The 14,390-nt window shown below is 42.8% G+C and overlaps 1 protein-coding gene across 4 annotated transcripts in view; it reads left to right on the plus strand.

Annotated features, from left to right (window-relative positions):
• Positions 1–12,423, plus strand: part of LOC119446537 (calmodulin-binding transcription activator 2) — a 493,330-nt gene extending 480,907 nt beyond the window's left edge. For 2 of the 4 annotated variants that reach the window (XM_037710984.2, XM_037710989.2), the window contains 3 exons: positions 2,774–2,804; positions 4,240–4,360; positions 5,685–12,423. In XM_037710984.2, coding sequence (XP_037566912.1) covers positions 2,774–2,804; positions 4,240–4,341 — 133 coding nt within the window. In that variant the 3' untranslated portion in view covers positions 4,342–4,360; positions 5,685–12,423. The remainder of the gene's footprint in view (positions 1–2,773; positions 2,805–4,239; positions 4,361–5,684) is intronic. The other 2 variants (XM_049664202.1, XM_049664203.1) reach the window with 2 other exon arrangements.
• Positions 12,424–14,390: the final 1,967 nt, after the last annotated feature.

Here is a 14,390-nt window from a genome sequence, read left to right on the forward strand (position 1 = left end):
AAATAAAAGTTTCATTTTTCACGGCCTACTTTCTACGACGCCGATTTTTTATCGCAAGTGTCAGTTTCGGTTTCGGGACTGCAAAGGTATATTCGGCATTTTTTTTTTTTTCGCAGTCCAGATATAGCGATAATCGGTTATAACGATCGGATTTCTCGTTTTTCTCGATATCGTTATAAGTGGACTGCACTGTATATACAGGTGGTTTATTGCTGTTTCCTGAAGGTGTTGGTTGGCAACGTCTGTCATTACAGGTTTCACGTCAGCCAGATGTGCTCTGTAGACAACCAGACTCACACTAGTTGCAGCACCTTGAAGGATTACTTGTCATTTACTAGATTTAAAACTGGTGCCGCAATCAATTCAGAATAATAACATCTTAGCTTTATATTGCTACTCTAAAATGTTACATCCAGAATTTTGGTTCTGGATAGATACACAAGAGGGCCTCCTTTGGTAATAAGGAGCCAACAGGTGTCACTGCGTCATAGAGGGACATCCTTAGAACACACATTCCCATTTCCTTCTAACACAACAGATGTTAGTGTGCTAGCGTGCGCGAGAGAAGTGCTATTTTGCGAATACTCGATGTGTCCTGCGGTGCACTCCAGCCTTAGTTCTGTTGTTCTAAACGCGAGAAAACGTCGGCATGAATGAGCCCGGTTTCAGCAGTCGCGTCTTGATCCAGGCGCAGAAAGGAGCTGCACGTTGGCTTATTAATGCACAACAAGAACTACAGTGCGTACAAAGGTCCAACGCGGAGCGCTTACGAAGCTAGATTTGACACATAACCACTGCGCATTTGTTTTGGAGCGCGAATACCTCAACAATTATCCAAACCAATTTACAACAGCGGGAATCAGATCACGCGTGTTTATGCAGTTGTCGCTTTATTGTGCGTTTTCTTGGATGCTGCCTTGTGTTTTTTTTTTTCTTTTTTTTTAATTTTGCGTTTGCGTCATAGTTCAACAGAAATTCGCAAGAGCGACTCTTACTTGACGGCCCGAACCACGACGATCCACCTTCAGCCACCGGGTTTCTCCCCACAGCCTTGAAGGGAAGCGGCACAATTTGATGCCGACATCCCCTTCGCGGTTGTGAAAATACCTAAAGCAGCAGTATATGCGCATGTTATTTTTGTTCACACTTATCACGGAGGAGCTCCGAGTGGTCGCGGTGAATCCATTGAAAACTCTGAAAAGGAAGCTTTCAGGCGCGCCTGAGCGCAGTACGGACCAAGGTGAAACGGCGGCCTACTCGCGGGTGCTCACTAGCTAGTGGCGCGACAATGTACAGCCAAACTGCATTGCAGGGTGCCTATAAGGAGCCAACAGGTGTCACTACGTCATAGAGGGACATCCTTAGAACACACATTCCCATTTCCTTCTAACACAACAGATGTTATTGCCCTTCACCTATTCTCCAGCCTTCTCTCACTTATCTCTATAATTTTCCAATATTAATCACCCCTTTGGCTGTTTTTGAATCCCAAGATTTCCTGGGCCTCTTCGTTTGCCCCTTATGTTTACAGCTGAAAAGCATTACACTTTGTACAATACATGTACTGTATTTTCCGGTCTATAAATCGCACCTTTGTATAAAATGCACCTCCCTCAAAACGGCAGTTTTTCCGGAAAAAAACGTATATAAGTCGCACTGGTGTATAAGACGCACCTGTTCGTTCGGTAAGCGATTTAAAAAAGATTACAGTGACGTTTCACTCCGTGAATGTGGGTCACGCGTAAGCGTATGGTTTCCATATATTTCCACTCCAGGTGCATTTCTGCCGTCGTGGTTGCCACGATGTTCCGTATAAAGTCCAAGGGTGATAACATCGTCCCCGTGCGCCGTATGCTGTATGTGCGAGTGAAAGCGTGCGACGGTGAGCCGAATCGTGCACAAGGGAGGAAAGCGGAAAGGCAGCACGGGAGGGAGGGGAGGCAGCTTGTATTCTGGTAGCAACTGCATAGTTTGTGCAGCGGTGCGCGCCGCATCTTGACAGGAATCTGCAGATACGACGACTTCGGGGTCGGTCGACCTGCGGTCGGCCTGCCGCCGGTTGCGTTGCTGCTCTGTCCTTCTCACACGGTGGTCAGGAACTCGATCACGAGAACAACCCGGCACCTCGATAGCGTGCACAGAACCCATAGCAACTAAGTCAACCAACGCGCTTCGCGTGGCCATAACATCGAATCTGATTTTGATGGCAGTTCTTCTGGAAAAAAAAAACAACATACATAAGTCGCACCGTTCTCTAAAATGCACCGACGAAAAATTCTGAAAAAATATGCGTCTTATACACTGGAAGATATGGTATACATGTATGTCGAACATTATTTTATCTGGGGAGGGTGGGAGGTGGACACTACACACCTCGCTAAATAGTGGCATAGGCAGTGATGAGGTGCGGGTTGATCCTAATCACTACTCCCCCCCCCCCCCCACCATTCTTAGTCTATAACTGTGCCTAAGCCCACTGTTACCCTTACTCTGTCCTTTAACCAACACACTTGAGTGTGGTTGAGCAAAGTGTTGATGGTGGCTATGGTGGCAAAGTGCTAAAATTGTTGTTAGAATCAGAACTAGTCTTGAAGATAACACACTACTCGCTACATTTTGCTTATGCATCTATACGTAGCATGATTAAATCACTTTAGGTGCCACCAGTGTGCATGGAACAACACTTCTGTCATTATCCTTCCCTCTGTTTTATTCCTGAGCTCACATAGTATGCTGACAGGCTTTCTCTCTCTCCCGTACTTTCACACAAAAGCAGCATGTGGGAGTTTTTACATGGGAAAGTGGTGAGTCGTCTCTTCTTGCTCTCAGCCGGTCATTCTCTCTCTCTTTATTTTCCTGCACTTCTGTATTCTCACTCACACATTTTGGTTATTGTTTTCTTTCTGTGACGTTTTCTTGAATGCAGCACATATTTCTGTAAGAATGTAACATGCACGAGATGTTTTCAAAGTGTGAAGGGTGAGGTGGATCCACGGCAGAGCGGAGTGTGATTAGTAAAGCAGCAGGGGAAACAGCGATGAAGGAAGCTAGTTGGTTGCTGTTTCGTTTTTCGGCACGTACTAACTACATACTGTATGCAGGCACAAGGTGTACGTGAGCATATGTGATTGAAGTGAAACAATTACGTGCTCCATTTGTATGTTCATGTGTTCCTTGCCTCTGTGTAAGCAAGACGAAGGAATCACAGGACAGTGGCAAATTAAACTGATCAACAGTGGGACAAGGGGACTTGTCCACAAAATCAAATTCTTGCCCCAATGAAGACAAATCCTCTTGTGAAATGTTGGCCCCAGGCTTAGGCTTTTCTTGTTCACTCCCTATTCATCGATCGTCTCTATGTAATATCTTTACTATGAAAACGGTTACATTAAAGTTCAAAATTACGCTTTTACTGATGGTACTGCCCTTTTTACACTTGCTTACTTGTTATAGTTGATGTGTGTTTTCTCAAATAATGCACTGACAAGGATCAACTTCGCGTGACTGCCATAGGTCTAAGATTTGGACCACCCTGCATACGTGCTGAAGCAGATCTGCTGTTTCAGAGCAGTGTATGATATATCAACTTTGCCCCTTTATATACTCTAATAAATGCAGTTTACGGAATTTTGATATCTTATATTGCTGTTACACACTTGTAAGCTTTATGCTTCATTCTCTACCCTAGATTTCTGGTGATCTTTGTATTAAAGATTTGACGGCCTTAGTCAAAAATCTGCTCCCAACATCCAGTGAATCTTAACTTTCTCTTTGAAATTAAACGAACCTAATCAAAACTGGTTCAATAATTTATGCTAAGCATAATTATTTCTCTGTTCCAAAATACATTCACGTGGGAGCTCTTTAGATAGAGCCTTTGCTTGCAGTACTGGCAATGGTTCGTCGTCAGTGATACTTTATTTTTTTCTTTTCTTTAATTTGTTTTCCTCGCTTTTGTGTCTGTTGTCTTTATAGACCTTGCAGGTGTCTCAGACACACCTCAGACACATTGGTGTGGATGAGGGAAGCTTGGCAGTGGACTACGTAGTTGATTTGACACGACTTAAAGTTGTGCCTAGAGTGGCGAAAAACTCTGTTCAAGTAATTTTACTAGCTATGTTTCGTGTCATGTGTCTGTTTTCTTTCCGATCAGTTTAAGCTTTTCGTAACTTTACAACACACAACCTTAAGCTGAGCGGATAGCCCAGGCAACTGAACTTGTCTTCGCTACCCTTTCAGATTGCAGAGAGAGCGTGCCTTAGCTGCCGAAAGAGAGAGGCCAGCAGTGGTCGTTCCAGCGCCGCCGCGGCTGCCCACAAAATCCCAGGAACTGCCTTCTAGCTTCAAGGAGGCTTGAAAGGTCAGACTACTGCTCACCTGGTGTGGAATTCTTTTGTTTAAATTCTGGAAAAGGCACGTATAATGAGGGACAAACAAATCAAGGAAAAAAAAAAAAGACAACACACGTGACAGCGTAACCATGACCAGGGGGCAAGGGAAATCGCTGAGGCCTGTCATATCCAACAAGCAGGTAGTTTGTGCATCAGCTGTGCCTACGTAGTTCTTTATGAAAAAGAATTTAAGGTGTTAGCCATGCATTGGTACAACTGGTTTTAGTCACAATATTTTTTATTTTATTTACGCTCCTTATTCAATTTATAAGAAAGAGAGAGTGAGGGGCAAAATCCAGGTGGCATTTGCACAATGTGCTTGTATACGTTACTGGTGTACCTCTTTCTTTGTTTCAGTATAAATGCTCAGTTGTAGTCGGCACATGTGTCCTAGCTTTCTTCTTTAACTCTTGTCCCTTGTTGGATGCATTTTTTTCCAAAATGAGCCGACACCAGCTCACACGACTCGCTGCTATACATTCTTTCTTTTAAAGAGACACTAAATAGAGATATAATGTCAACCTACTTCAGTACATTGCACTTGTGGAGTTACAAACAGCTCAATCTCACCATGAATGAGAGCTTGGTGTGCCAGAAAAAGTATGAATATTAAAGACGGGCGACGACATCATTTTGAATTGCTCAGACCAGCTCCTTGTGACTTCCTCAGTTCTTTACAGTGTCTGCTTGGTGCTAAGTAAATTGTTTACTGCTTAAATAGCATTACACTGCCAGCTATTGTGGATTGTTATTTGACAAAAAAAAAAAGAAAGGGCCAAAATATGTGAAGGTACTGTGAAATCACTGATGTCATACTAATGTCAGCGGCACCATAGTTTTGGTGTGAGATTCTAAAACATTGATTGTTTTTTCCACTAATAATCACTGTTCTTTCATTAGAATTGGAAGCCATATTTTGAAAAGATTGTCTACATTTCTAAACAGATTTAGCATTTCCTCTTTAATGTGCTTTCACATGCAAAAGTAACAGACCACTCGGTACTTTTTAAACCGCGGTTGGGTGTTACTTGATGGAAAAATTGACCGTTACTTCTTGTGTAAAGCATAGTCAAATGCCTGAAAAACGTCAAGTAGAAACAACATCTTTGCTGGCTAATGTAAAATTGAGGTCAATACCGGCGGGGAGGGTCTATTACTTTTGCTCACAAGAATACCTTTGAGGATATATGTGGGTAAAAAGGTTGCCCTATTTTTAGAAAAAAAAATTTTTTGAGTTTTTGATTGCTGTGTTAATCACTCGTGGATGTCTTCTTTTTCCTTATCATGTTTCAGCAGTGTGAGCTCAAGCGACAAATGCATGATGGAGAAGGAAACGTCTGGAGGAGAGACGATGGTGGAAAGCAGCAGCAGCTTTGCTGATACGAGAATTTTGGTTTCCACGCAGCGCTTGGAAGCCACAGCTTCAATTAGTTTCTGCATACATATGTATAACGCAGTCTCTGCCATTTGGGTTATTTTGAACATGTACTTTTGTCCTTCACTTTTGCTGTTGCGAGAAAATGCGTTTGTATAAGGTTGTTGCTTTTCTTGCCCAGAGTTATGCACTTGGTACAGAGCGCATTCTTCATTTTCGTGGTTTACGCAGCATCGCTTGTTGAGGTCGCTAATCCATCGCATTACTTGGCAGTGTGACCTCAGAACGGTGGGATCCTTTTGTGAACTGGGAAATTGATTTCGTGTGCCGAAAACCTTTGCCGCATTTTTTTCTCCTTTTCCCATTTGCTTTTCACATTTCTTTCTTTCTCTCTCCTTTCTTTCAACACACAAATTCTCATGAACCTGGTTTCACACATTACTTCCCCTGCTTGTAGCTTTCTTTTCTTCTGTGTTTGTGACATACACATACATACACACAAAAAAAAAAACGCAGTATGGTACAAATGTTTGTAAAACCATAAAAGCCTCCTTCCTCCATTAGACACAAATCTTTTTCTCTGCCGCACCTTTCATCTTCACCACAAGACACGCAAACAAACACACACTAAAAAAAAATTAAAAAGAAGAGAGAGAGAGGTATGGAGAGCATTGTTCGTAATAACTGTTCGCGTTTTCATCAGTAATTTATCTTCATTGTGACTTTTTAAATGTTGTCTGTAAAAAATAACACGAAAGCTCAGTGTTGCCTTTCGACACAGGTTCTTATTTTTATGTTTTCTGCGAAACTGTCAATCACTCCATATTTTGCACTTACCAGTATATGATAACTGCTGTGTAAACATAGGACAGGACGCGAGTTCTGCAGTGGGTGTCTCTTGGTTTCTTTGTTGTTGCTGTGTCATCTCACTGATATATATTTATATATACACATATTCCTGTTGCCAGAAACGCTTGCTTGACAATATGTTAATAACCATTTCAGCTGCTGCATGGAAGAATTATTTTTGTCCACCACAAAGGTGGCAATGTTGTGCGCACAGAAACACTCTGCCTGCAAGCTCCCAAGAAAAATAAAAATCAAAAAGAGCCAAAGTGGGACGATGTTGGGCTCGAGAGGTCAGTCCCGGTACAAACAACGTTTTGGCATGAATTAGTCAAGGTGTCGGCTGTCGTTACTGAAGGCAAGAGGTAAACATGAGACCAGAGTGAATGCCCATAAAGTCAGTTTACGTACACAGTGCAACTGCTGATATCTGTTATGCTCGCAAATAGAAAGGTAGGAGAAACCACAGGTAGGCATCCCTGTTTATTGAAAAAAATGAACACACTGAGTAATGTGTGCTCAGGAGTAGCCAAAGCAGCAGCTTCTTTCTCATTTGGAAATTCAGATAAATTTTTGCAGGTTCACTTACACACATAGAGCACTTATCAGCTGGTTCTTTCCCAGCTTCGTGTGCATGATTTTCCTGGTTCTCTGAATCGGACTCGAATTTTGCTGGGAAAAGTGACTGCGCAGCTGTCAATTATTTACAAAATTTAATCATCTAGTTCTACAATAATGAAGCAGGTACAAAAACTTTCAGTGGACAGTCAGCGTCAAAACTTTGCAGGGCGTGAGTTCTGCAAAAAATTTTTATTTCCGAGCAGTTCGTGCCCACAGCCAGTAAAAGCGTACAACACTATATTGTTCGCATATATACCAGTACAGGCTAGAATTTAAAGTACCAGGCTATGGAAATGATCAGCTTTTTTTCCAGGTTCCACAGTCCGTAAGCTTTTGACGCCAACTGGACCTACATGCTTTAGCACAATGGTAGAACGGAGCAGCTGCATCTTGCGATATTGACGCATGCGAGGGAGTGTTATGAAATACATCTTTGTTGCCGACTGTTTTTGCTCGTGCCGTGCATTGGTGTAACATTCCCGCCAACGCCTTGTCTGTTCTTTCCTGTTGTCACATGTCCGTGCCATAGGTACAAACTATGTAGTAAGGCGAAGAGAAGGTTGTAAAGGGATTGTTGCTTCTTTAACGGAGCGCTGTTGATGGGCGCCACATACTTTTGGTTTATGGTCCAGCCAGCCAGTCTGTTTGCCAAGCACATACTTATCAGAGGCGTGTTTCATGTGCTCAGCTCCTATGTTGCTATGTATTCTTAGGGATAAAGCAGCCATGGCCATTAGTCCTTCATGTTTTAAGTGCTACTCTACTTGAGGCACCACCTGAACTTTTGGGGGTGAAGGGTGTCTCGTTTGATGTTAAGCATGTGTTCAGTGATTCCTGCAGCAAGGACCCACTTGAGAAATGCACCTCTATATCAGGATGTCCAAGTGAGTCTACTGAAGCACAGCACCTCTAAACCTCTTTATGAAAAATTTTGAATTGCACTTAGATGTGAAGTTACAATGACCAGAGGTTTAGAATTGCGAGGTTAGAAAGTTCAAAATTAGTTTCATGCCATTTGGTACACCAGCATATAACTTAATTGTTACGAAAAACTGTAACAAGTGTCTAGACCAAAAATATTGCCTTTATATTCGCACATTTTATAACTGCATGTCCTTTGACTTGCAAGGTGAACCATCTCACACCTTATGGCTAGTTATCACAGCTGTTGGTGAAGAGATGACAACTGCAATTTGTGCATCTGTATGAATGCTTCTGTGCGAATATTTTTTTTTTGTCCACCCTCATTGGGACCTCCGCATGTGTGGCATTGTTTTCTGATTGAGCGATAGTGACGTGCCAACATGTCTTTGTTGGACAAGGACATGTGACGTAAGAATACAGCTGTCTCTCATTTAAGCATCCCATTCAGACACAAAGCTCAAAACTAGTATCGCGACAAAATTACAACAAGCAGCTGGAAGAAGCTAAGTTGAGCGACAGGGCTGCCCTCAGCTCCCAAGGTCAAAAGTGGTGTGCCAATTGGAGAAGCGTTTAAGAATGTGGGGGCAAAAAAAAAAAAAAACGTGACTGCACTTTACTGGTGAGCAGTGTGGAGTGTTAACTTTTTGCTTGATTGCTTTTCAAAGCACTCACGCCACTCACGCCACTCTCGACAAACTGCAAACCATGTGCTGCCGCCGCTGCTCCTGGAATAGAGCTAATGCAGCATTATTTCAGTTTGTTAGGAACGTATGGCAGATCAGCTGCTCACCTGTGCTTACCTAATGGCAAACAGTTAACGGGGTCACAGCTCACGCTACTACATTTGAGTAAACAACCTGCTGGATATTGTTGGTAAGCGGTAGCATTTGCAGGTCCTTTGGGTATTTGTGTAAAGAATGACTTCAGAAAAAAAAAAATACTTCGGTATACTCAGTGTCCCCCCTTGCCAAATCTACAACTAACAGCAAACATTGCTAGTATTTTATGAAGCATTGCAGGGCATATTATTCAGGCAAAGGCGAAGATGTTCTGGGAGCTTGGTTGAATCAACTTCTTGAAGCTTTTGTATTACTTATCAAATATACGTAGCCTGACTTATATTACATGCCCTTCCTGAGGTACATGAATTTTAAACGTGCCAGTATATCTGCACTCCCGGGATTAGTACTGTCCTTCTAGGTAACTAGTGCTTACACAACCAAGAGCAGCGGCCTTTCTTTTTCTATATATAGTACGCGGAACTCGGGTGACTAGGGTCGCATATGTAGTTAGAGTAGCTTTAAGTTAAGTATTAGCAACCAAGCATCTCAGAGCACCTGATTAGCAATCTAATCCAAGGGACCTGCTAGATCCATAGACGAGTTGGGCATGACTTCTCACTCACACAAATCCAAACTCCGAAGGAGCAATGTGAAGCAGCACAGGGATTCAAAATAAAAAGAAGCCAGAGGAGGCAACAGGTATCTGCAGGTAACGGCCAGAGAGAAAGGATCTCTCGAAGTGTTAAATGGGATGACGAGGAAGAATGCATTATCTGCGCGCGTATGTCGGTAATTCTTGTTGACTGTCTTCGATGCCAGAAACTGTCCACATCCCAGAGGCTGCTTGTCGCATATACCCACGGCCCTCCTGCATCTGTGTGCGTACCTGTGTTGATATTCTGGTCATGTCTCGATGCAGTCACGTGACGTCAGCGCGCGTCTGCGTGCAGAGTTGCCCGCATGTACATACTATACGTGTAGTCACACTGTATACCCAGCAATGCAGTCCCAATGTACTGAGGAGAGGTTACGGAAAAAAAAAAAGCAACATACAAGACATGGTAGTGTGCTGTCTTTTTCTTAAGAAAAGCTTTCACTTGTAAGCGCTACCTAACTATAACTACTCTCTAGTTTCTTCTCTCACCGTCTCTACTTCAAGTGAAGTATACCAGTACAAATACCACCCCCAAGTCCAAGTGTGATGGGCGTTAGTGAGCGCCGTTAGATGTGGAGGAACCCAGAATCGTTGTTGCTGTCACTCTTGCTTTTGCAGAGGGGGAGAGAGAATTGATTTGGTCTCTGCACAGGGTGTGCCCTGACATCTGCATTACAGCACAAGCTTGAGAACAATTGTATCTGACATGAACTTAATTTCAATTTATTTGGCCTTGAATAAGCCAAGTCATAGAATTTCGCCACTGTGTCATGCAATGCACACCAATATTGTCACGCATATTACCGAAGTCAAAGATGGCAACTGTTTCTGCATGGCCAACCACTCTTGAGTAAAGTCTGGCAGAATTTGCTTAGCACGCATTACCGAGTAATTTTGATTCAGTTTGCATCCTAAAATGCACTATATGATCATGTACACGTGATTGATTATATGCGTAATCATACACATGACTGCACGTGTTTTTTTTATTTGTCAAAAGAAAGAACATGCAGTATGTGCAGTTTTATATTGCAGGCTTTTGTGTTGCCTGTACACAGGTTATCTCTTGTACAGAGGCAACATGGTATTGGTGTTTGGTTAATAATGTTTTGATCTGACCACTGATGTATTTGTATAAACTGCAGACCAGAGGTGTGTCTGGTTCAAATGCCAGCCACGAGCCGAATGTAACACCTATCATATTTGTTTGAAATCGCACATGAAAAGCATTGCAAATTGCAAACATCTATAACTCCTCTATCCAATTACCTATTTATTAACAAAAATTGGAACTACTCGTGTAAACCTTTTACATCTTTCTTGGTGAGCCTGGAATCCAAGTGCCAGGATAAATCATATTCCTTAATTCCTATGCACTTCGGAGCAGTCTAGATGATAATGCTGCCAATCTCAAAAGCATTTGTCTTTCAGTATATTTTTCTCTCTCCGTGTAGTTTTGTTTTGCTGTTCATCCACGCACTGAACATTAACATGCGTCTGTAGGTATTTTGGTAGGCTACATGATCAGTACAATGTGCAAGCCTGTTGCGACTAGTCTTTGAAATCTCATAACGAATCTCATCGCGAAGATGTGCACGCCGTTTCAGCGGAGAGACACTAGAGGGCACCAGGATGTTGGACGCAGAAGCTTCCGATGCTCACACGCCAGTATAAGCACGCTGATGCTGCATAAGGAGCGGCAAAAGAACGAGGCGAGACAACGTGGAAAGCCCATTTAGCCTGGAACGTGTGCTGTGAGAGGAGAAAAGCAAACCAGCATAGATACACTTCTCTCTCTCTCTCGCCATCTTTCTGTCACTCTCTAGTACCACACCTATATACACACATATATAACTATATTTGTGCTCAGAAACCTTCATCGCGAGATGTGAATAATCGTGATAGCACAAGGTGTCGCTGTTCTTGAGTTGTTTCATTATTTTTTTCTTCTTTCTCAGTGCTGTTCGTTTGTGCAAAAGCTGGGTCGCCCAGCGCCAATACAGGGCCGTCAGTGCAGACTCGAACGTCGCCGCGGCTGTTACCTGATGCCCCCAGAAGGGAAAAATTCGAAGATTTCTTATTTTTCATGTCGAAACCATTTTTCTACTGTTGCCCCCCGTGTCCTTTCCCTTGTCTCCTTTCCTCCTCCCTTTGCTCGATACATTTGTGGTGTCCATAGCTGTTTTGTAATTTCTACCTAGGAGTCACTTGTAGAGTTTGTTAAGAGCCTCGTGTTAACGATTTTTTACATATATATAATATATAAATATATATATAATATATATATTTACTGCCAGTTCCTTGGTATTTTTGACGACTGAATATTTTTGCAGAAGTTGCAATTTTTCGTTTTTTCTTGTTTTTCGGTTCATGTTCACCAGTTTAGCCGAGACATCTTGATAGCGAGTGAAGAAAAAGCTGCATGATTGATTGCTGTCGAAAGGAAGTTACGTGGTCAGGGTGTTGAGAAGAATAGCGTTGCAGGGAAGAGACATGTTAAACGTCTGTTGAGAGCATGAACGTGCTGGCTCAGAGGCAGAGCTAGTAAAGTCGTTGTAAGTTCTGTGAACGTTTATTTTCCCCCACCCCCACCTCCCTTCTTTCTTTTAAACTGCGGGGCAGAGGAAAGTGTGATAGTTTAAAAGATGCTTTCATCGAGCCACACGATGTGGGCATAGACACTCTTCGAGCTGCTGTTCTTGTTTCCTGTATCGCAATGACTTTTTCTTGATCTCATCTGTTACCCCAGCGCCATGTTATCGCTAATTTCTCATGCGTGTTTCACTGTGTAAAAACCACAAAAACAAATAAAAACTATTCTTCCTTTCACCATTCTCGGTTCTTTTGTGCTGTTGCACTACAGTACCACTATCACAGTTAAACCCTTACATAACTAAGTCACAGTTGGGACAAAATATTTGTTGTGATAACTAATATTCATTATAAAAAGCACACAGAAGTTATGCTGGCAACTGTTTACACCTGTAGCTAGTGCAGAGCTATACCCATTTTGATGGGCCTTTATTTTGTACCACAAAGGGGCAAGCCTTTGCTCAATATCAACTCTTTTTGCTATTCTTACATGGTGCAAGCACTCAAATTTGTGCGCTATATATATAAGAGAGTCCTACGTTTTCGGGTAAAACCCAAAAACTCTGGATTTTTACACTCAGAACAAAATTTATGAAAATCGGTTAGAACCAGGTTGATCCCCAAAGATTGCCCTTTCGTAAACGATAATAATAAATGCAGATGTTATAAAACTAATGAACACTGCCCACTTTGTGTCAGCAAGTGGTCAAGTGTATGTCATTAACAAGGTATATGTCACGTTTTCGCTTAACACTCAAGCGAAAATCCACGTATATAATATAAAAATATTATATATTCAGCACCTACTTAAGTTGAGTCATCAAAAGCTTGTTGCGTTTCTTAGTAGCAGCATCTAGATGAATACGACAATGGCGCATTGCGTCACATTTCCCGCACATACTATATGTAAACGGCGGTAATGCACTACGAAGCAAATGAACGCAGCGTTGACGTTGCTCTGCAGTGCGAACGGTAGCTGTGACGTTGAGAGGATGCAAGCTATGTTATGTTCAAAGAAGGCAGCCCGATTTGTCTACTTGGTATTCCATTATTTTTGTGGAAAGAGCATACGTTGAACAAGTAAAACAGGACTAGACAAAAGCGAAAGGCCCAACAGGTTTAATATGGAGAGAGACGGCCCCAGTGCAACAAGGGCTTCTAAGATACGGAAAAAGCATCAACTCCAGCAATGCATGCCCATGTGCACTATTTTTTGTAATTCTTCCTTTCTTAAAAAAGTGGAGAGAACAAAGTAAACAAGGGATTGCCAAATCATTCTCTACTGGATGTCTTAATGCGTTAGAATTCTTAGGGTACTTCACATACCTTGAAGGGGCTATGTTTGTTTGTCTCCAACCATTTGCCCACCTACCTGGCTCACTGGGTAGTCTATGCTCGAATGGGTAGCGCATGGGGCAGCTGTGCTGAGGGAACAGCGTTCGAAAGCAATCATCAGACCAGCTTAAGTCACTGAGTATGTGGCATCGTGTACATATGTGCCGCTCTTCAACAAACCTCTTTCACGCCCACATGGGTCACCTTAGATGCGAGACTGGGCAAGTACTGCTGTTCACTGAAACTCTTTGACGCCGACTTGGAGCCTCGGTATGTGCCACTCGATATGTGCCGGTCTTCCGTGAACCTCTTTGATGCCAACTTGGGTCACTGGGTATGTACCAGTAGGTTTGTGCCACTCTTCAATGAACGTCTTTGAAGCCGACTTGGTAACAAGGTATGTGCCACTGGGAATGTACCGCTCTACCATGACAAAAAAGATCCTTTAAATTATTCCAACGCTAGGCAGAATCGAACACGCGTCACAAGGGTTCCTCAAGGCCAGTAACCCAACATATTAGCAGGCTGCGCCGCAAATACACTGGGTATGTACTGCTTTTCAATTAACGTCTTTCCCGCCAACACTTTAGCGAGCTACGTCATGAATCCACTGGGTAGTGTGCCAGTCTTCAATGAACCTCTCACCAACTTCAATCACTGAGTATGTGCCACTGCGTGTGGCAAGTGAGGGAACAATTCTCAACGTTCGCAGGCATCGGTGCACCATGCTTCTCGTCTCAGAGGTCACGCGCAGCCTTCTCAACAGTGCCACTTGACGGCGCAGCATGTTCAGAAAGAAGCAAGAGGGAGTAGCCCGGTTGCTGCATTACACGTTTCTCAGTGTTTGCACGCATTGAGGCGTGCCATGC

The sequence above is a fragment of the Dermacentor silvarum genome, chromosome 3, assembly GCF_013339745.2.
Source record: "Dermacentor silvarum isolate Dsil-2018 chromosome 3, BIME_Dsil_1.4, whole genome shotgun sequence".
In the NCBI taxonomy this organism is placed as follows: Eukaryota; Metazoa; Arthropoda; class Arachnida; order Ixodida; family Ixodidae; genus Dermacentor; species Dermacentor silvarum.